The following is a 23,959-nucleotide window of genomic DNA, read 5'->3' as shown; positions in this document are numbered from 1 at the left end:
CCATTGTTGGTTGGAGAGTACTACACAGTGGTGCTCAATGTCCTTGTTCAGTAATGCAATCTTTTTCCTAAGTCTTCTATTGAGTCTCTGGGTACGCCATCTCTGCAGTATGGATCTTTTCGCTACCAGCATGTGAGCGAGCTTAGCGTCCATCCCGATTGTCTGGACATCTGTGTCTATTTCCTTGGTCGCGTTGCGGGCGTCGTCCTTTAGTTCTTGCGTCCACTGTTCTAGTGTAGCGGGCTTGTCGGTACGTTCCTTTCTTATCTGTCTAAACGCATCCCAATCCGTGTATCTCCACTTTCGTAGTGGTTTCAAGGCGATTGCTATTGACGTTTCCACAATGTAATGGTCGCTGCCGAGGTCGTCGCCGGTATTATGCCAGGTGGCCCCCTCGGTGTTGAGAACGAATGTGAGGTCTGGGGTGGTGTCCCTCGAGACCGAGTTGCCCATCCTGGTAGGGTAGAGCGCGGACGTGATAAGGTTGAGGCCCATCTCTTCCGCATCGGTGGCAAGATTTCTGCCTTTGGCGCTGGTGACGCCGTAGCCCCATTCTACGTTTGGGGCGTTGAAATCTCCGGCAATAATTAGTGGGTTGTCCCCGGCTTTGTCCCTGGCCTTCTTCAACAGTCTTCTGAAACTGCGTTCTGTGGTTCGGGCTGCTGTACATGTTCAGCGCTAGTATGCTCTTAGCCTTCTTGCCTTTGGGAAAGACTTGGATGAACAAGTGCTCGCATTTGCTGTCCGGATTACTTCTGTCAATTTCGGCCCACGCGAGCCTGTTACTGACAAGCGTCGCTACGCCGCTGCAGGCTTTTGTTGGTGGAACGGCAATTGTTTCATATCCCGGAAGTGTTGGTGTGTCGGTGTTGGTCTCTTGAATGAGTATGATGTCCGGCTTGTCTGTAGTGTGTCTGATGTGCTGTTGCAAGACCGATTTCTTGTTGCGGAACCCGCGACAATTCCATTGCAAGATTATAAGCTTGCCTTGATTGTTCGTTTGCGCTTGGAGCCTTTCGGCTGGTTCTCGCTTATTTGCCTTCTCCATTTTTACTTTCTACTATGGTTGCGGACTTTACCGCCATTTTGGGTGTGACGATATCGCTTGTTGTAGTGTTCCTTCTGACCATGGGGGAGGCAGGGGAGTTGACCGGTGCCGTGGAGTGAGTAAAGACGGTCCTTTCGAGGCCCTCGATCCTGGCACCGAAGCCCTTCTCCATCACTTCTACCCTGCTCGTTAGGCCATCGACCGCCTCTACTAGTCTGTCGTGCCCCTTCTTTAGTGATTCGACATCGAATTGTAGTTGACCTAGGGTACTAAGGATCTTGTCTAATTTACCGTCTATGTCCTTGGCAGGCGTGTCGCATTCCGTGGTCTTGGCCTTGCATTTCTTGGTGGCTGGTGTGCCCGCGGGTGGGCTTTGACTAGTCGTTTCTGATTCCGCTACGCTGGAGGGATTCGGACTGGGTGAAGTGTCCATGTGCATGTCCTGTGTCTGTGCAGTTGGTGAGCTAATTTGCGTTTTAAGCAATCTATTCTCGTTAGCCAGTTCTGTCATTGTGCGTCTGAGTTGAGCGTTTTCGTGTTCGAGTGCTTTGATTCTATCTAAGATGTCTTTGTGTACATTATTGTCTGGCTGCGCTTGCAAGCTCACCTGTGATTGGTCCCTCAGTGGCCCGGAGTTAGTGGGCAGCGTCCCTGCCGTTGCCGAGGCCTGGCATCCCGTTGTCGCCTTGACTCGCTGGGCCCAGCTGTGAGCTCCGCCCGCGGGTGCGAAGCGCACGCCCGAGGTAGAGCGGCCCCGGCTTCCAGGTGGGCGGGAGCGGCTCCTGCGACCTCTGCTGGCCGATCGGGATCCCGAGCTCCCTCTGGATCTGGAGCGTCCTCTGGGCTCGCGATGTCCGTCTGGATGCTGCGCCGCACCTGCGCCGTTCTGCCTTAAGAGACTTGTCGCTTTTTCTCGAAGTTTCTTGGACGCAATGGCTGCCTGCTTGTTCTCGATTCGTCGTTTGCGTACCACGTACGGGACCTGGTATCTGCTCTTGCATTCCTTGCTGGCCGTGGGGTGTTTCTCGCCGCACAGCGCACAAGAGACTTCTTTACAAGCGTAATCTTCTCCGGGGTCTGGAATGCCGCAATCCCTGCAAGTCTGCTTCTCCGGTGTGGGGCATACGTCTGCTCGGTGCCCTAGTTGGCCGCAAGCCTGACATATGGCGATCTGCTTCCTGTAGAGCGAGCACTCTACCCATGCACATCCGTACATCACGTGGTTGGGAACTTTGTGTCCTTCGAAGACTACGATCACCGTCCCGGTTTCCTTAATGCGCTTCGCCGCCAGTGCGAGTGGGTTTCTCGGGTTGACGATGGACCTGGTTATCGTTTCTTGCGTGTGGTGGAGCGGAATGTTGCGAATGACTCCCTTGCACGTGTCGTCCGGTGCAGTCTGGTAGGAGAAGGCCTCGTACGTCTGCCCGGCGATGGTTACGCTCTGAATTTTCAAATATCCGTTGACGTTCTCGGGTAGCGGGGAACTCACGACCATGATGTTCTGTTTGAGGTTGGGGCAAATCGTGTCCCCGTCGCACTGCATCGGTTCGAGTCCGGCTGCTTCTTGAATGGCCTGCACAATTCCCACGTGTCCAGTTTTGGCAATGTTCAGTCCGCCGCGGATGCGAATTACTACTTTGGTCTCGCTTTGCGGGAGTAAGGGCATTCTACTTGCCTTGATGATTTCTTTACGGGCCGACATGGGCTTGGGTGCTTTCGCTCTGGCGCCGGAGGCTGCCACGTTGGCAGCCATGTTGAGGTCCATGTTGAGCCATGTTGAGCGACCAAGCCTAAGTCTAACCTCGTTAAAGCACTGTTGGATTAACGTCATTGCCCTTACTTCGCTGCCGATGTGATCGCGCTGACCTTTTCTTTTCAAACTCCATCGCGGTATCCGCACCTGCCACGAACGCCTCAGTTGTCTCATGTTTCGCAGTCCGCGCAAGATCATCAGAGAACATAGATTTTTCATGTTGCTGCCTGTCGTTACCAACATTCAACAGTCCACAAAATAAGGAGTCTTTACAACACTTATTTTCATGATATCGATATCTTACATAACTCGCGGTCATCGCTCTTCTCCGGGATTTGCATTGCTGTGTCATAGCTTCACACGTTGTTTAGATGCCCTTCTCCTATTCACCTTGCCATTTGTTGTATGTACAGTCTTCGGTTCAAACGTGTTGTTCTTATTCATTGTTTTTTTTTACTTGTATTCCCCTACAGTTTTTTTTATGTATGCGTGCGGCAGCACTCGGACCCTATGGTTGTTCTTGGGTTCAGTAAATAAATGATTGACTGATTATTATTATTATTATTATTATTATTATTATTATTATTATTATTATTATTATTATTATTGTATTTCTAATTCTGCTTTAAAGACTGACACATTCACAAAGGCTTAGAAAACACCGCGGCGTGTTCCTGTCTTTATGTCAGGAGTAAAAACTGCTGCGAGTAACTACAGGCCTATTTCCCTCCTATGCTTAGCATCTAAAATCTTCGAGTCAGCTCTGCACTCAATAACTTCATCTTCTATGAAAGATACTGTGATTCCTCAGTAGCATGGTTTCATACCGGGACGCTCCACAACTACCGACCTCGTTAGCTTCATGATGCATGTCTCTCAAGCAGTGTATAAGAAAGGACAGCTGGATGTCGTCTATTTTGACCTCAGTAAGGCGTTTGATGTTGTATGGCACAAAATACTCCTTCAAAAGTTGACACAATTCGATCTGCACCACTCTGTCACAGCGCTGATAAAAAGCTACCACATCTTCTGGGGATGTAGGGGTTCACCTCCTCCAAAAAATGCACTTGCCAGTCCTCTCCAAATTTGCCTGGGAGGCCTTACATTCTTAAACAATTGTACACCCTTTGGGTCGTATCTTGCCACACAACAATAATCGTCATCTGTCTTGCTTGAGTTTCTTTCTCGAAAACGGCGCGCTTGCTACTTTCTTGTCGAGAATACTCTGTCGCGCTGATAACGTGCATCTCGGGCGTGACTTGGAAGTACCAAGCTCGCAGCGTGAAAGGAAATACGGACAAGATAGATGATGATTATTGCTGTGTTGCAAGATACGACCCAAAAAGGGCGTAATTTTGCTTATGAATGCACTTAGGACTGCCGCCGAGCTTGGGGAACAACTGAAAATCGCCACTTGGTCCGAGGTAGTCGCCCCCAACAAGGGCCAGATTTTCAATAAAGGTGTTGTAACCACCACCTACGCGACCGGTCCTGCTACGTTAGCGTAAATTGTCAGTCGTCAGAACTTTATGCGATTACAAGTGGAGTTCCTCAAGGGTCTCCCCTGGGCCTTCTTCCTTTCTCGCTGTTTATTAAGGACGTTTTGACAGTCATTCAAAAGCCTTCAGTTTTGTTATATGCTGATGACGAGAAACTTTTCAAAGCGCTAAAAATTTTAATGATTGCGCCGCTCTTCGGAAGGACATTGCGAATTCTCCGTCATGGTGCGCTGGAAACAAGCTCGTCATAAACGCATCAAAAACGAAAATTGTAAGCTTCACGCCGAAGAATAACGGGATCTTATTTCCTTATAGCGTTGAAGACGTTCTATTGCCAAGAGCTCAGGCAACAAAGGACCTTGGAGTGTAGTTCAATAGCTCTCTCGAGTTTCTCGCCCCACGCTCAACAGACGAGGCAGCGTGCACTTCGAAGGCTCGGCACAGTAGGTCGGGTGACGAGAGACTTCAGACAACCTGGGCCATTTGTGACTTTAATAAGAGCGCATGCCTTCTAGTTCTTGAGTACGCGTCCGTCGTTTGGGGCGGCACTTGTGGGTCAAATTATGAACTTCTCAAAAGTGTGCAAAAGAAGTTCACATCTATATTTAAACATGAATTCTGTCAAAACCCTTTCAACTTACAGAGCTAACACAGACACTCACGTTACCTACCCTCACCTGTAGACACAACAAACTGGATGTTCTTTTTCTCAACAAATTAATACATGGAAAAATCTGCTGCTCACACTTGCTATCCAATGTGCGCTTTTACATTCCGCAGAAAAGCACAATGAACCAATGCGCCTTTCAGCCTTCCGATTTTTGTGGCCCTCTATCTAGAGTGCAGGCGACATATCACACCCATTCAGAGAGCCTGGACATCATACCTAATTTTAATATTTTCTTGAAAGGAGTTGCCGAGGAATTTCACTAACTGAACAATAACTCTCACATCTATTGTGTGTTCCGTCATTCTATAATACTTTTTCCTGTTTCTCCATTTTTGCTTTGTATTATCTTCGTGCACACATATTATGCTCTGTTAAAATCTGTATTCGCCAAATTATTATTTTTTTATGTGTGCGCGTGTGTATGTGTGTGTGGACGTGAACTGTTTTTCCTGCGCATTGTTTTGCCGAGTGCACCAGCACAAAGACCCTCGAGGTTGTTCCTAGGCACATTAATAAACACATCTGATTGATTGATTAATTGATTGATTGATTGATTGTTATTCATCCGCAAAATAGTAAGTCGTTATAACACTTCTTCTGATGATCTCTATAGTTTGCATAACTCGCCGTCATTGTTCTTTTCGGAGCTTTGCGTTGTTGTGTCATGTTGCCCACATTGTTCAACTGCTCTTCTCCTTTGTCTTTTATATTCATCTTGTCCAATAATGCATGTACACTCTTGTTTTCTTGATTGTTCTTTTTTATTAATTGTTTTTTGTTTTACTTTTACTCCCCTGCCGCTTTTGTTGTTGTTTTTGTTGCTTTAATGTATGCATGCGTCAGCACGCAGACCTCAGGGTCGTTCCGGGACACGCGGTAAATAAGCGAATGATCAAGTAAACGCATTATTATTATTATTATTATTATTATTATTATTATTATTATTATTATTATTATTATTATTATTATTATTATTATTATTATTATTATTATTATTGAGAGTTCTTTATTGTGCATAATAATAAGGTTACAAATGGGGATTATACATACATACAGAGGGAGGTCCCATAGTCAACAGACTGTACAGGGGACCTCCCATTACAAATGAGTGGGATATGTAAATACAAAGCAGCTATATGCAAACACAAAAAACACCATATTAAGTAGTCACTAGCTTACGCTGTAAAATATTTAACGACATAAAGCATTTATTAATATAAGGATAATCATCAAATTGTTATAATGAGTCCAAAAATTTACGAAGGTTTGATATGAATGTGTGAAAATGAGAGAATATCTTAACATGACACGGTAATGAGTTCCAAAGTAGTGTGGCTGAAAAATTTGTAGTAAATTTACCATAATTAGTTCTAGGTTTTGGTAGTAAATAGCTATTGGTAGAAGCAAAACGGGTAGACGTGGAATATGGATACTGGCTGTTAGTAATCATAGGGAATGGGAGTTTTCCGTTAACAGATTTATAAACAAGTATTCCACGTGAGTATTTATTTAGTTTCTGTAACGACAAAATGCCGTTAGATCTGAGCAATCGAGATGCTTCCGATGTGTAGCTGCTACGTGTGATGATGCGAATTGCTTGATTTTGGGCAGGCTGTAGTGGAGATAAATGTGTGGGATACGTGTTTCCCCATGATGATATGCAATAATTAATATACGTGTGAATAAAAGCGTAGTAGAAGGGGATGAGTGTCTTCATAATAAAGAAATTGCGAACTTTAATTAATGTTCTAATTCCATATGCTGCCTTCTTTATTAACGATAAAACATGCTGGTCAGATTTTAGGTGTTTAATATGACGCCAAGAAACAGTACACTATCAGTAGGATAAAGTGCACTGGTAGTAAAGGTTAGCGATGGAGACACTGAGATATGCCTTTGTTTAGCTGAGAAGATGACGAAGTTAGATTTGGCAGTATTAATGTGTAGTCTGTTTAGTTGGCACCAGGTTACAATATTAGCCGCGTCGTGATTAAGCATACACATCAATGAATCAAGACTTTTGTCTGAGGAGAAGATGGTAGTGTCGTCAGCGTAAGGGATACAGTCAGAGGACTTTAGGTACTTTAGGAGGTCATTAATGTATATTAAAAACAAGAGAGGTCCTAATATAGATCCTTGTGGTACACCAATGTTAGTTGTTTTAGGGTGCGAGTAAGTGCTGGAGATTGATACAGCATATTCGCTAGCTTTCAAATAGTTAAGTAGTAATTGCAGTGCCGGGCCGTTTATACCAAAGAGCCTAATTTAGCAAAAAGGATGTTACGAACAAATGAATCGAATGCTTTAGAAAGGTCAATAAATAATGCGCCTGCGAAATTTCCAGTGTCAATTGCCTGCCGAATCTTGTCTGTTAGAAATATTAATGCCAAATCAGTTGAGTAAACTTCCCGAAACCGAAATTGATTTGGTGATAGGATGCAAAATTTTGATAAATAGCTTGATAAGCGTGTTACGATTAGTTTTTCGATAATTTTACTGAAGAATGAAAGTATAGCAATAGTCCGGTGGTGAGATGTCAGACGCTTATCTCCCTTCTTGAAAACAGGGATTATTTTCGTTTTCTTCAAAGAACTTGGATAGATTCCTGTTTTAAAGTTAAGGTTCCCTATGTGACAGAATATTTCAGATATTAGGTACGCTATCAATTTTATGAGAGATGGGCTGAAGTAATCGAGACCAGGCCCTGTATTTTTTAGACTGGAAATGACTGTGACCATGTCTTCAGGTATTGCGCGATGAAGGAAAAAGCTATGGGGCACACGGGGGTAAGTCTCGGTCAATAAATCTTCGCAAATCCTCGCTGCAACAGTACCTCAAAATTCAACCCCAAAGGCCGCACGTAATACTATTACAGGAAACCCTCTGCGAAACCCTCACGCTCTCAGGGTACTGCACCGTCTCAAAAAGAGAAGGGGATGCCAGGAGAGGCATCGCCACGCTCGTTAGTAGAAAGCTCGCGCACATCGTTCACGACGTCCCACCAAAAACAGTCGCATCGAGGCGATCCTAATCGAGCTCGTCCCTAACCGATTCTTAAAACAAAGTGTTTTTGTACTAAACGTCTATAGTTCCCCCGCGCACTACAACCAATCCTTCCACGCGATCCTCACTAAAGCCACGTCATTGGCACGAAACTCACCGCTCATTATAGCAGGTGACTTCAACGCCCCCCACACGTCGTGGGGTTACCCCATAATCAAGCCTAGCGGCAACAACCTCTCGCGCGCAATAGACGACCTGTCCCTCACCCTGGTGACGGACCACAGGTTCCCCACCAGATTGGGTACGTCGACGCAGCGCGATACTACGCCAGACCTCACGTTACTCCGAAATGTTGCAAACTACACATGGACGAACACGCAAGAGAACCTGGGCAGCGATTACTCCGTCATACGCACAGAAATACCGAACACGACGGCCCCACCCCGATCTTTCACCCTCACAGACTGGGATACCTTCCGTAAGTTACGGAAGGAAGATACGAATACGTATGACTCCTTCGCGGAACTCCTCTCTGCGATAAAGGGCGACGTAACCAGAGCCACGAAAACCATACAGACGGAACTGGAAGTCCCAAGGGTTGACCCTCACCTTGCACACTTACTCGAGGCCAAGGCTTCGATACTTGCGCGATGGAGAAAGCAACGTCTCAACAGACGCCTGCGCAAATGCATCGCGATCCTCAACCGAGACATAGACGAATACTGTACGGAGCTCACAAGACTCCAATGGCACGAACTCTGTTCGGCAGTAGACGGCCGCATGCGGACAGGAGGTAAATGGAACCTCCTGAAACGCATGTTAGACGACAGCCAAACGAAGGATAATCAAAGCCACGCGCTAGACCGACTTCTACACTCACATAAAGGGAAAGGGGGAACGGAAGAGTCCTTCTTGGAAGAAATTGCCAAACGGTACCTTCCGCTAGACGTCGCTCACCCCAATGATTACCCGATCATAAAGTGCGAAACCACTCCCGCACTAGACGCTGCCTTCACGGAAGCAGAAGTCCGAGAGGCGCTACACAATCTAAACAGCAGGTCTGCTTCAGGACCCGACGGTGTAACCAACCGACTGTTGCGTAACTTAGACGACCAAGCCGTTACATTACTGACGAAAGACATCAACCACGTGTGGGAAACAGGAGAGGTATCAACGCAATGGCGCACTGCCACGGTGGTCCTCATCCCAAAACCCGGTAAACCACTTAACCTCGACAACTTACGTCCACCCACAACACAACGTGGGTAGGCGCCGGGCCCGCGCCCGCGCGATTCTCGACCGCATCGACGCGGATCGTGAAGCCACCGCATTTGTGGACGCGGCCCAGTACGGCAGCACATCCACTTTCGCAATAGCGGTCGTGGACGGCAACGGAACGCTACGATCATCCGCATCGGTTAAAACGAGCACCAGCGCTAAAGCGGAACAAATAGCAGTAGCCATCACCATGGCAGACGCCACATTTACTTATGTCTTCACGGACTCGCGTGCCGCAATTCGGGCCTACGAATGCGGCAACGTATCTAAAGAAGCTGCGCGTATACTACTAGCGAGCTCAAAAGAGTGCAAACGGTGCCTCTCCTGGTTCCCCGCTCACATGGGGAAAGACATTCACCCGCAAAAAGCTAACCTCAATGAAACGGCCCACGACCGTGCGCGAGAACTTGCCCGCCGCGACGGTCCCACGGCCTACGAGGGGCTGGACATTCAGTTTAATGACCCGCTGCTCACTTACCAAGAAATCACCTCCCACTATCGGAAAGGCAGAACCAAATTCCCGCTCCCACACGCCAAACTCGAACGCGCGCAGGCGGCCGCGTTTCGAATGCTACAAACGGACTCGTATCCGTCACGAGGCCTACTAAGTCACTATAACTCAGAAATCCCGGCAAATTGCCCAGACTGCCCCGAACTTTATTGCTCACTCTCGCACATGCTATGGCAATGTACCGCGTTACCAAAGGGCCCTCTCTCCAGTGAGCCCGAATGGGAAGAAGCCCTCAAAAGCCCGGACCTCAAACTACAACTCAAGGCCGTCCAGAGGGCCCAAGAACTGGCGGAGCGTCACCACGTTCCCGTCCCGACTTGGGTGTCGCCTACGGTTTCTGCCGGAGGAGTTCCCCGCGTTGGATCTCCAACGGATTGAAACTCCTCAGGACTTTAATAAAGTTCTTGACTGACTCTCCATTATCGGCACAGAAGGAATTAATGAAGGAGTTTGCAATGTCCAAGCGATTATCAAGGAGAAGATCCCCCGATTGTATCATAGTTATTTCGGAATTATGATTCGATCGACCTAAAGAAGAATTTAATACTTTCCATTGCTTTCTGACATCATTACCTGCAGACTTAATTTCATTTTCATAATACGTCGTTTTAGCCTGTTTGAGTAGTTTTCCTAGTAAGTTAGAATATTTATTATACCTTTCGTGAAGTGCTGTGTTAAATGGCTGTTTTTTGTTTTTCTGTAAAGGTTATCTTTTTTCCTTAAGCAATTTAGCAAACTGGTGGATAACCATGGGTTACGAGGAGCTGAAAACGTTTTTTTACAGTTCATTAGTACCGTGGAATCTGAAATAGCTTTAGAAATTATTTGTGAGAATGTATTATAGACAGTTTCAGGGTTATCACATACCATTACTGGGTACCAGTCTGAAGCGGCAATTAATTCAATAAAAATTGACGAATTAAACTTCTTTCTAGTGAAGCTTGCATCGGTAATGCGGGCAGTAGAAGTTAAGCGCACGGATGTTGGGTAATGATCGGTTATTGAAGTTTCGACAACACCACAGTCAGGGTTAGCAAGAAGATTGGATACTATGTGGTCGATAAGCGTGCCCTGTTTATCCGTGGGACAACGAGTGATTCGTGATTCCAAAGAATGTGAGCACAGTTCGCTTCACGTTGCTGAGTGTTTGTAGCCTCTGCCTTACGGGGCTAGGAGCCATTGCATCTTTTGCTTGCTTACGGGGACACTGATGATGATGTCCATTGATGATGATAGTTTTCTGTTGACAGACACGAAAGAATGACGGGATCCCAGCCATATACAGTTTCGCTGTAATAGAACAACGGGGAAGTAAAAAGGAAAAATGCCCCGCAAACCGCACTAATTACAAAAACAATAATAAAGAAAAAATAGCTAAAGAAACTAGGTATCTTCATTCACAAAAAAATTGCACTACAAAAGGCAAGCTACGTCACTTTCTTATAGGAATGTTGCATTTCCAACACTCTGGTCGGGAAGCCACTTAAGGAAACAGCAAAGGCTGAGCTGACTAGCGTAATTAAGCTTACACGAAATTCCCGGGCAGTCACAGTCACTGCGAGCCCAAGTGAAATCCAGTCGATCAGGCTCTTCATTTGGGGCCATACCTACGCGCGAAGGTATTCACTGGCCGACAAAGGATACCCCACGAGATGTAATTTTGCCGGCAGACTGAATAACGCTACGCACAACTGGAACATTAGCCTCACTTCTCTGTAGTCTGCGAAGGGCAGCATGAGAGTCAGTAAGGAGTAATAAAAAAATCCAAATATAAGTCTAATAAAGTTACATTTCACACATAATGTGGCCAAAGAGCGCGAGAAACTGAGACATGGCGAACATGTTCCGTATACTAGTCACTCATCAGAGTTATCACCCTGACTATTAGCAGCATCCATGCGGGCCATGCCGTTCCAGGTGGAGGTATTTCGAGAGGATCGTTACGTATTACTCCAGTAAAGATGCTTGGGAATTTTGTAAATCTTTGTTATTATTCAACTTTGCACCAACTATATCAAGCTCCCGACCGGTATTATCATCATTAATAAAGAATTGCGAGCGTGCATTCTAGGGTTTATGTGACGCTGCCCTTTCAGGGCGGTACACTTTATTCTTTATATTGATTCACTTAGTCCAATAGGTTCCGTTTTTAACTAGCTCACAGGTGAAGCTGAACTCGTTCTATCTTTCTCGAACAGTAAATACTGAACGGTGAATTCTTAAAGAGAGAATGACGTTACGTCAAGTTAATGGAGACAGCTTTCTTTTGTAACGTCGTCGCCCATCTGTTTTAAAGTATTGCCCTCGCTACTTCAGTAATGCGGCGATGCAAAGAGCGCGTGCAGAAAGCATCTCCTCCAGAAACAAACGCAAATCACAACCTTGCTGAAAGGCCCAAGACATGCGCTCAACAATGCGCCTAATTTTAGGACAGGAAACAATCGCGGAGAAGCACATGTGCTTGGACGCTCCTAGGAAGGACAGATGTGCGCTGTGTGCGTAGAAGAAGGCAAAGCAGTGGTCCATCGCTGGCTTCTCTGTTCAGACCACAGGGTGAAGAGCTACTATCTACTGTTTTTGTAGGCTAGAAGAATGTGATTTTATCTTACCCGAGAGTATACTGCAGTCACTTAAGTTACAGCCACTTAAGAGTTTTGCGTGGGAAGTGCATCCTAAAGAACTTTGCATTAATATTAGTAAGTAGTCGAAAATCTCTTATTGTATTCATGAGCATACATGTTGGCTGTACGCACGAAGTGATGCAAACCGACGAGATAAGACTTTCAAATGAAACATAGAAGAAGCCTTGACAAGTGATTCGCTTATTTATTCAATGTAGTGCTTTATTTTTACATCCACTATAGCTTTCTATGTAGCCTGTTTTTGTGCCTGTTTTCTCTCGCCTACGTACTCCTTTTATGAAACGTTTTGACTCACTTCACTGTTTTCTTTTTCTTGATTAGTTTATAATCTATTTCGGCTTACTTGGTTGATTCCAAGGCTGGATGCTTGATTGTTCCCATAATTTTTTTTTTACTACTTACACTTTATGCATATGTATGTGGCTTGTCAAACTCATTGTGATGTACATTATATGTTTGAGTACCCCAAGCTTGCTGCAGAACGTATAGGGCTCTGGTTGAAGCACTTCAACGTTGAGGAGCTCTACGCGCTAGTGTCGACGACATGGTGTTACCCTAGGACATTTTATATTCAGGAGGGACATGTCTCGGTTTTCCCTGAAGTTGGTCGGTAATGTGGACTTAGCCTACGAATGGTAACGTTCAGCAGGTTCATTTCAGCGTGTTGGATAGCGAAGGTGGCTGGGCCGACGCATCATTGTGTGCTCGATGGCTCGGAAGCAGCGGAATTGTGCTCTGTACTGCCTTGCTGAGCTCGTTCTCTTGTTCACCTGTATCCCGCCGCGCTTACAAATGACGATGCACTGAGTGATGTGCCTATAGATTTCAATTTTCTTAAACATAAAATAATGCTTGCGCGAAGAAATACTCGATAAACCTCGCAAGGCTATAGGTCTATTTGCAGCCAATGGCACATAAGCTGTCCTTCTTCTTACTGCTTTCCTCTGTGGCTATTGGTTCTTCCCAATTTTACGTACCCAAATAATCACCGACTTGAAGATAGCGTGATTGTTCCCTTAGTGTTTCTTTTTTTTCTATTTCTCCTTGATTATTTATCTTAATGTTTGCATGATTGATAGCTGGCATACATGATTGTGTGCTGTGTTTCCTGAAGTCATTTTCTACGTTTCGGCCTTCTTGCCTGCGGGAGCACCTTCGGGTGTGCAGAGTAATTTTTGCACGCATGTCTATCCGTACGTCTTTCATAGTTTTTTCAGCCATTTAAAATGGCTGTTCATGACTGGATGCACCGCTTCTCTGCTTTCGCGGTAACTATCTACAGAATATGAATTATACTTGCCCTTTTCCTAGATGTGTGCGTGCTTGTGTGTGTTCGGGCTCGGGCACTTGTGTGTTTTTGGCAAGGTGCTATTTTATAAAACATTCATCGAATTACACAGATGTTAACCCGTGCGAATCAAGGGCATGCACGTCTTAGTTGCACCAACGGATCCTTGTTCACGTGACCGCGCGCACTCCCAAGGTGCGAGCGACAACGCCGAGGTCCCCAAACTCTGTCTTACACGGAGCATCTTCTAGTGAGTGTTCACCGTCACTACCGTGCCGTAATTTCTTATGACTTTAATTTGATTGAGAACCGGAAATAGGTTTTCACTAGGTTTCACTGGGTTGAGTTATGGCTTGGCCATGTTAGCGAACAAAATACCGAAATCTTTGATAAATATTTCCTGGAACTTCAAAGTTAGATGAGGGTAGGCATTGGCATGCTGAGTGAAAATTATTCAAGCACGGTACACTGCCCTTGTGACGTTTATTTGTTTTTCGAATGGCGCAGCTCGAATTAGTTTGTCCCCCACAGCCTGCATCGCATCTTGCAGTGCGCATTAGCATGCTGCAGGATGCGAGCAGTTGTGCTGCTTACGGAATGCCCCTAGAACGGCTAATCCTTATTGCACCTGTCTGAGGATAACGGGTTTGCCTCAGTGTCCCATGACAAGAAACACACACACACACGCAAACACACACACACACACACGCACACACACACACACACACACACACACACACACACACACACACACACACACACACACACACACACACACACACACACACACACACACACACACACACACACACACAGGTGCCTGGAACAGTATCTCTAAAATACGCCAATCATCATCTGTCCACTCTTATTAAGTTTGTTACAAGACTAAAGAGAACCTTGACGCATCCGCTTTACAGCATAGCTGTATAGCTCTGCCTCCGAATGGGTCTGTTGGGAGCTCGGTACGAACGGAGGCAAGTAATACACGGTTTGACAGGGTGAGAACGGAGAGTCGGTTGACTTTATTCAGTAGTAAAAGCAGGTTTGCCGAGTTGCTGTGGTGGCGTCCCCTCGGGCGATCAGGGGGCAATGACCCCCACGTGGAGGCACGGCAAATGGGGAAAGCTGGTTTCCGGTGAAAAAAGAAACGCGAATAGTGGACAGTCGCCCCTTCCCCCCTCCCTAGAATGCCGGAGGTTTAGGTGTGAATGGCAGAAGGAATGAAGAGTTAATGTTCAAGATAGGCTGGCTTCACGATATCACACGACAATGTTTCTTCTTTGCCACGTACGTCAATCTTCAAGGTTTCCTCTGAACGCGAAACCACACGAGAAGGGCCTTCATAGGAAGGAATCAATGGTGGCTTGATAGAGTCGCGCCGCAGAAAGACGTGCTGACCGTGTCCATTGACGGGAAACTAAGCACAGGCTGAACGCGGGCGATACGTGGGGGTGTAGGTCGAAGCTGGTCGAGCCAGGAATGTAGCCTAAGTGCTGTGCGGCCGCTGGCGGAGTGCCTTGCTGGGTGCCGAAAAACTGGCTTGGAGCACGCATTGCTGATCCATAAAGCATCTTGAATAATGTTCGCAGCCCCAGTAGTACCTTTCCACCTAGTGCTGTCTGTCGGGCGTGGCGGTGAACGACGCCTTCAGTTGTCGATGAAGACGCTTGACCATGCCTTTGATCTGTGGGCGGTAAGGCGTGGTGCTACGTAGGCGCGTGCCGAGCAGTCTCGCCAGGACAGAAAAAAGCGAGCTTTGGAATTGTCGGCCCGGTCAGTAGTTATTCGCAAAGGGCAACCATACAGCGGCACCTGTTTCGACAGTAATGTTTTGTAAAGCCGTCGTCTCAGGCCCCCTTGAGCACCGGTCGACACACGTGAGGAGGTACCTCAAACCTTGGCAGGGCAGAAGAGGCCCAACCAAGTCTAAACACACGTGATCAAAACGGCTCTCTGGTGGTCTAAATGGCTTCACCTCTGAACGCGTGCGCCGGGTCATTTTCACAGCTTGAGGCTTGGCAGCTTCTTGCCCAGCTTCGAACGTCTTTGTTGATCCCTGGCCAGAAGAAACGGCCTGTGATAAGCTTCTGTGCTCTCTGTCGCTCTGATGCCGAGATGGTTTAGCCAATGCAATGAATCGAATATTGGCCACCAAAACTGATGGGGCACGAACGGGTCAGGAGCTGCCTGCGATGTGTCGCACGTGACCAATGTTGTTGTGTAGGGAAGCGGCACCTCCGCAAGCTGGACAGACTAGCTTTTTTCCCGAAATTGGCGCAGCTCGGGGTCGTTTTGTTGGGCGGAAGGTAGAGCTTGGAAATCCACAAGGCCAGCAGGCGCAGCGTCGATCCGCGACAGTGCGTCAGCTGCCTGATATTCGGTCCTAGAGATAGCGCGGATGTGCGAAAAAAAGTCGGAGATAAGGTTATCGGTTTGTGGTTGGTCAAAACGCAAAAGCTTCAGCCTTCAAGAAAAAAGCGGAAATGCTTGACAGCGCAACAGATGGCCAACATCTCCCAACCCAAGGTGCTACAGCGAGTTTCTGTAGGTTTGAGGCGCTTTGAGAAGAAGCCCAGCGGCCTCCAGTCCGCGCCATCGCGCTGCTGCAGTACTGCACCCACTGATGTGGTCGACGCGTCTACCATAAGGCGAGTTGGAGTGTCGGGCAACGGATGAATCAGCAACACTCCACTCACCAAGCGCGTTTCGGCTACCTGGAAGGAGTGTTTGTGCTCCAAGGACCAGTGGAAGGTAGGCAGTTTTTTGGAGTCACGACGCAGCAGGTCAGTAAGCCGCTGTAGAACTTGCGCAGAAGATGGTTTGAAGCGCCTGTGAAAATTTATGAGCCCCAGAAACTCTCGCAACTTTGGAGGTTGGAGAAGGGAAGTTCTCGATTGCCTGCACCCAAGATTTGATTGGCTTGATGCCTCGGGATTAAATGCGATGGTTAAGAAAATCCACGGCTCCAACTCTGTAAATGCATTTCTGAGTCTTTAGGACGAGGCCGTGTTGATCCAGTCGCTCAAATAGAAGGCAAAGGTGCACCTTGTGCTCTTCCTCTGTGCGACTTGCAACGAGAACGTCGTTAAGGTAGACGAAAACGAACGGGAGTCCGCGCGTAACCTCGTCCATGAACGTTTGAAAACTTTGCGCCGCGCATTCTTCAAACCATAAGGCATACGGACAAACTCAAATAAGCCAAACCGAGTAGCGATTGCTGTGTTCGGAATGTCGCTGGGTTTGAAAGAAATTTGGTGGTATGCGCTCATCAAATTGTTCTTGCTGTATATTTTGGTTCCTGCGAGACGAGTGCCGAAGGCATCTATGTGGGAAAGGGGATATTGATCCGATCACAAACACACATCTGTGCAAGCGCCGGAGTCCAATGTCTAGCGTTATTCACCGCAGCCCATACTACGCAATGGCAGTGTTGAGTGGAGCGTGCGTGTGGCTGGCGGCATTGGCGATCTGCGGCCGTGGCGGGAACGACAGACAGCTCGGCTCCAGTGTCTACGAGGAGGCGGGTGCCGGTGATGCGGTCGACAAGGAATAGGCGGCTTGCGCGAGGGCCGATGTCACATGCCGCCGTTAGCGGCTGGATGGTGTATTTACCGTTCACGAACAGGGCTGTGCGCAGCGACTTGCTTTTTCGCGAAAGCGATGGTGGTACCAGAACAACTGGCGCGGCGGGTTCCTAAGCGCGCTTCGAGACTGAAGGCGAATGGTTGCGCCGAAGATGGTCGCCAATGTTGCCACCCGTCGTCAGTTTCTTCAGTGCACTGGTAAGGCGGTCGACTGTTTCCTCCAGGAGCAAGAGTCGGTCTTCAGGCTTTGAGACTCTCGCAGCGGTGATAGGTAGCTGTGCCGCAGACGAGCAGTCGCATATGCGGTTAGCGAGTACAGCTAGCCGATCGAGACTCGTCTCGTCGGAACCCGCGAGCACAATGCGTGCGGACAGCTCGGGCAAAATGGGAAACTGGCTCTTGTATGCTGAGTGGCCACCCAGCAACTCACGCAACCTGTGCAGGAGTTGTGACGGTCGTTGGTCGCCGAGTTCCTCGGAGAGGAGCTGTTGAAGCCTACTCTGTTGCGATGGCTCAATGCGCTGTAGGACCATGCGTTTCAGGTCGTCGTATGCTGTGGCCGAAAGCGTACCCACTAGCAAGTTGTCTGTGGCATCGGCTATGTCGGAGGGTAGCGCGGCAATGCGTGCAGGTACCTAGCTGTCTGTGAAGTGATGCCCCGGAGTTGAAAACGGGCCTCTGCTTGCATAGACCAAACTCGAGGATTCTTGTGCTAAAAACTGGGAAGCTGAAGCTCTGCGGCGATGACAGGATACGTAATCGTGGCGTCTTCTCTGTCAGAAGGAGTAGGAGCAGCGTCATTCATAGCAGTGTTCGAAGAAAAACAAACGTAAATATCCTGGGTCACCACATGCTGGGAGCTCGGTTTAGCGGAGGCAAGTAATATACGTTATGACAAGTTGAGAACGGAGAGTCGACTGGCTTTTTCAGAAGTAAACGTATGTTTGCCAAGTGGCTGTGGTGGCGCCTCCGTCGGGCGAGTAGGGGGCAATGACCCCCACGTGCAGGCACGGCAGACGCGGCAAACTGGTCTCCAGCGGAGCTGGGAACACGAATAGAGGACGGTCGCCACTATTGTCGTCTCCGTAGGCAAACACTCGGGAAGCGCGCACCGCGTGCACCGCTGGGTTCCTCGCAGCGGCAGCAGATAGCGCTCGCCTCCATGCATGCGCGGAGGTGATGTGGAAAGGTGTAATGGCTCCAGGACTTACATTTGGAAATGCGGTTGTTTGCTTGAAATCAGGGGTACAATCAGGACCACGATAGTACCCAAACATCAGTGGGGTGCCTCGCATTGGGCGCTCACGTGAACACTACAATTGAACTGTGCAGGGTGACATGAGCTGCACAAGTTTTGAAGCGAAAGAAGCTCAGCGTAAAATGAATTTTGAATAACGACTAAGAATATGGAAGGTAGTAAATGGGTTGCGAGAGTGTTTAGATATTCGTACAGGAAGAACATCGATTCCCAGTGGAGGAAAAGAACTAGGAAGCCTACCTGCAAATATGCGGCCGGTATAGTAACATGGCAACAAAGAACGTCAAACGCAAAGTCAGAGAGGCTCACACAGTCTAATGGACGGCGTCAATGGCAAAGAAGCCTGCTTCGAGGAACTATCTAAGAGGAAAAAATGAAATCAGGAAAGAAACATTTCTTAATAACTCAAGAGGAAGCTCTACTTTTTGAAGCGAGATCAGAACCACCAAGGAAGAGTGGGACCGAGCTCCACGCAGCTCGGACCTTGAAGCACAGCTCTGGGCTGTCCATCGGGCCCGCGACGCGGCGGAGGGGCATGGTCTCTCTGTCCCGACACGAGAGCGGGCCGCTGCGCACTAATCGCGCGCACCGACGGACCTCAAGAAAGTTATTCATCCATCCATCCATCAGTATGTCTTAGAACGCGTACTTATAAAGCGAGGTGCAACATGGAAGAAGTAGTATGCGCATGCTGCGCTAAAGCTACGGAAAAGACGGAACATGTTTTATTAGAATATGAAGATATCTACCGAGCGGTCAGTTTAAGCTACCCTGGCCTCCTTGAAGTCCTTCCGTTCAACGATAGCAGGAGGATGTAAACATGTCCGCTATGAAAATTATTAAGAGGCGTTTGGAAGTTTGGTGGCACAAAAGTAGGGAGATCACAAAGAACGGAGGCGTGGAAAAACAAAGTTCCCAATAGTGGTTAACAAAGCTTGATGCTGATAATTCTTTCTTTCTTTTTTTCTTGTTTTTTAAAATATATAGGTAGGACATTAGCCAAAATAACAAGAGCACGGCTGCGCAACCAACATCCCCGTTTCAAGGAGGGCGCTCATAACATCCATCCATCCATCGATCCATCCATCCATCCATCCATCCATCCATCCATCCATCCATCCATCCATCCATCCATCCATCCGTCCTTCCGTCCGTCCGTGCGTCCGTCCATCCATCCGCGGCGGCAGCGCTAGGCGGAAAGAGAAAAAAAAGAACTAGAAAGCTCGCATTCGCGCATAGCGTTCGCCGCAAGCGTTTCCCGGTAAAGATTACGGTTGTATGCATAAGCTGCAGTTGCCGGGAAGCGACAACGGTAGCATACGAAGCACGGAGTGACACATATCACTTTCGTGTGTTAAAGAAGAACCCGCCTAGCCACTGATTTGTGTTGTGACAGTGCTATGTGAAGGCCACGTAAAGTAAGGACTCCTGAAGAGCAGTGTGCATACGAGACGCGGCGAAAGTGTCGTTAAGTGCATTTCTCTTCTCTCTGGTTCGCTCTTTGTAGGTGCACGAAGTAGTGCCGCAAGTCAAGTCGTAGGCCATTCGAGTTGTCGTTTACAGCTTCGCTGTCTACCCATCTTCAAAGGTCAATTGGAGACCAATTTATTTCAACACTCGTCGTGCTTCTTTGACAAAGATATACCCTGCCATGGAATTGTCCCCAAAGCCCTTAATTCGTGCGCTTGTTTTGTCAATTCTACGAAGTTTTCCTTCCGAGTTCCAATCTTTTCATTGCTTGTTGTCGACGTCAAATTTTTTTGTCGTTTACCTGAATATTGTCCTGCTAATTAGCTATTGCTACTTTTGGTTATGTGTTGTAGAGTAATGGGAAGGTTGAGGAAGCTAAGTTCAGGGATGTATTTGCAGTGCGAGCTGAAACTATAACACGATAAACAGGTTGTCCCACATAACTTCAGACAAAGTTTTAAAAATGAAAGGCACTCCGGACGCGAGTTGAACCGAATGCATAATGTTGGCACTGGCCTAGAGTCACTCAGGCCATTTTTTATTTTCCCCTAACTAATGGATTAGGTATGTTTAATTAATTAACTTTTCAAGTATTGGCTGCAGACCCCAAGTGGGATACGCAAAGTTGTAGAGCACCTTGAAAAACCTCTCAACAAATTGTTTCCAACACGATATATCTCACGTGGTCCTTTCTTCCGCGTTCCAAAGAAAGCCCGCGAAATATGTAAAAATACCACGTGACCGGGCGATTGCGCGTTGTTAGTGTGCTGCTCTCAAGCGTGCGATGGATGAACAAGGTCAACTGCAGTGAGACTGGCCCGCGACAGCGCGTTGTGTCTGGTGTAGGTATCTGGGCATGCGGCTTTTATCGCATGACGGCGCAAATGCGTGTTGCTGACCGAGCGGTGCCGAAGCGATCGAGAGTTATCGGCCAAGAAAGAAACCTGAAATCGCGGCTGTATCTGGAATCACTGGATATACAAAAAACATGTCACACACTCAATCGAAATGAGGGAACCCTCCCCTCATCATACACGCACTGCTTACGCCACGTTCTGGAGTATACATAAGCTTCCGTGAACTTTCCTTCATCCCATTGTGAACACGGTTGCCGTATAGGGAAGCCGAAACGTCTTTTAGATTTATTCCTCTTCAGTACTTCTTTTGGTGGGTGTCCGTCGTTTTATTGCTTCATACTTCATCCCGACCAGACGGGCTTCCGTCGAACCCTAGACTTCATTAATCCGTTAGTTTGCGGGAAAATAAAACATAGCCTGAGTAACTCTAGGCCAGTGCCAACAGTACACATTTGGTTCAACTCGCGTCCAGAGTGCCTTTCATTTTTAAAACTGACAACCAGTATATAACGAACACAGACCCTCCGCGATAGCACTGCGGTTATGACGTTGCGCTGCTGAGCTCAAAGTCATGGGTTCGATCCCGGCTGCGGCGGTCGCATTTCGATAGTGGTGGAACGCAGAAACGCTCGCGGGTGCTATACAATAGGTACATGTTAAAAACGCCCAGGTGGTCAAAATTATTCCGGATCCCCCACTACGGCGTGCTTCACAATCATAATGTGTCTTTTACTCGTAAAATTCCACAATTTATTTAATTTGCAACGCATAAATATGCATTACATCAGATCTTGATAGCCCAGCGATACGTCTTGTGAGCGGCGATTGTGCCTTGAATGGCAGTAAAAACACACCTAGACTGATAAAGAAAGCTATCAGTCGGAGCCTGTACAGGGTGTCGCACGTAATTTAGCCAAATTTTAAAAATATGCAAATGCAACGTAGCTGGACAGAACCAAGGTAATCTTGTTTGCCGTCACTTGGTTATACTCAGATTATTTTTACATACCGCCTAATTACGTAATTAGTCTTAATTTATTAATCAACTTCTTAAGTCTTATAAGTTGATGAAAAGTGTCAACGAGAAAATTTCGGATTTTCCCCAATGTTTCATTAATCTCGTCAAATCGAGTACGATGCCCTTTACCCTGCCTACCGTCTTACGTCCTGCAAAACACTAGTATCGCTCTAAAGTAGGAATTTACTTCATTTTTCATGTGCATGCACTTCCTGATTCTCTTTTAGAAAGGATAAATTAATTACAAGTAATCGATTTCTTTCGTGGCTTCTGCCAGAATATGTCGTCACTAATTTTAAGAGTTCAAGAGTAGATTCCACTGTTTCCAACTTCCTCTTTTTCTGTCTGCATTTTCTCTACTTTCGCAATGCAGTCGCCGATGGCTGCGGTATACTGAGATTTGACCGTTGTCAATGCCAATTAGATGTAGTCATAGAAATTTTCTTCTTCATCTGTGCATAATCAGGTACTATAGGAATGCATGTGTATGGTTTAGCTTTATTACGATAACGCGTTTGCTTTTTCTTTTACATACTGTAGCATTAACCAATGTTCCCAGGTACGTCCATAAATATCAAAAGTCTCACCTCGTTTCCTCTTTGTAAAGAAGGCTTCTGAAGCAGAGAGCCTTCCCGTTTATCAGCATCGTATATGCATCTGCAGTTTTGATACCTATGCCTTTCCATGTAATGTCTGATCATTCCGCGAAGAGCCACGTTATGATAGCTTCCCTCGAGAGGCTTTGCGGTTTGAAAGTCGCCAGGTTGTGTCGAGTGGTGGTCTATCCAGATCCAGATACTCTTAGCGTCCACGGCTGCAGAGCATGAGAGGGCGTAAAGAGAGTTATCCGTGTATTATAAGCAGGAATAAAGGCATATTACCAAAACTCATATCAGACAACACTCACCGAATTACACCTTCGCAAGCTCATGAGAAAGTATAACACTCCCGACAAACGCGCTTAAAAGAGGCCTTTGGAGTAGGGGACATCTAGCGGAAAGGTGATCATGCGGGGGGACAAACGACAAAGGAGTATCTTCTTTTTGGTAAGGTTCTTTTGGGGAAAAGGACATATGCGAACTCCTCTATGGACCTAAAGTGGTAACTTTACATGACCTTAACCTTTAACAACAGAAAACTCGACAAAACTCGATGGCGCATTGATTATAAATTTAGTACTTGCAAAAACACGTTTTGCACTTAGAAGTCATGCAATTTGTCTCGCAGTTACCTTTTTATCACAGCGATACTCCAAAAACCATCGTAGACGTTGCCACAGCGTATGGTCGCCACAATCGCGTCATATTGACCTTTGGCAGCCTCGTCACTCGATGGCTTCGTCCACATCCGGCTTGCATGGGCCAACATGGTTCGCATGGTTTTAGTTTTGACAGAGTTTGGAAGCACCGTGTACCTTTCAGCTGCACCGGTTAATGTCCGTTCAAACCGGCATCCCAACAACTTGCACAGAGCTGCATAGCTTGACCCCTGTAGTGCCCGTTGGCATAGCACTTCTTCTGGTCTTCGTCTTTATGGTCCCCTTCCCCCGGTACCGGGTTAGCAAACCAGCATTTCTTACGGTTAACCTCCCTGCCTTTCCCGCCCTATTTCTCAACCTCTTTGGCACCACAAGGCTGAACCAGCTGTGCTAGCTCCACTGCAGAACTGATTGAACCTTCGCACACAAGCTGACTGCGCGCTGTTGGCATCTGAGGGACGCGTTTATACAAATGTGAACTCAATAGCGGCAATCCGCATTCCCTGAAGATGCGAAATGTGAGCGGAACGGACCGCAAGTGACGCTTACCTTGAAACTTTCTCATCTTTCTTTTCAACTTTTACTTCGTATTAACCAGGTACATTATTCTTTTTCTCATCATTTTGTCAGTTTCAGTTTGACGAAAGAGCGCCGTATGCTTTTCCGTGTCGGTTACTGAAAATTCATAAAAAAAAGACCGTGTCGTTACGAGTGTCAGCGGTAAAACTCCTCCGTTTGCTAAGGTGTCCTCCAACGTAAGAGAAAGACGCTCGTTTAAGAAGACTAGTTCGCTCGTGCGTCAGGTGTATAAGTGAGATCATT

At 47.1% G+C, this 23,959-nt stretch overlaps 1 protein-coding gene across 5 annotated transcripts in view; it reads left to right on the top strand.

Moving 5' to 3' along the window:
• The first annotated feature begins 12,228 nt into the window (after window positions 1-12,228).
• Window positions 12,229-23,959, top strand: part of LOC142587760 (phospholipase A1-like) — a 62,225-nt gene continuing 50,494 nt past the window's right edge. For 2 of the 5 annotated variants that reach the window (XM_075698993.1, XM_075698991.1), the window contains exon 1: window positions 12,229-12,315. In XM_075698993.1, coding sequence (XP_075555108.1) covers window positions 12,247-12,315 — 69 coding nt within the window. In that variant the 5' untranslated portion in view covers window positions 12,229-12,246. Of the gene's footprint in view, window positions 12,459-13,871; window positions 13,943-23,959 lie in introns of those variants that run through there. The other 3 variants (XM_075699016.1, XM_075698999.1, XM_075699009.1) reach the window with 2 other exon arrangements.

Source organism: Dermacentor variabilis, chromosome 1 (genome assembly GCF_050947875.1).
Source record: "Dermacentor variabilis isolate Ectoservices chromosome 1, ASM5094787v1, whole genome shotgun sequence".
Classification (NCBI taxonomy): domain Eukaryota; kingdom Metazoa; phylum Arthropoda; class Arachnida; order Ixodida; family Ixodidae; genus Dermacentor; species Dermacentor variabilis.
Note: the sequence above shows the minus strand (reverse complement) of the source record. Positions and strands in the feature narration are given on the sequence as shown.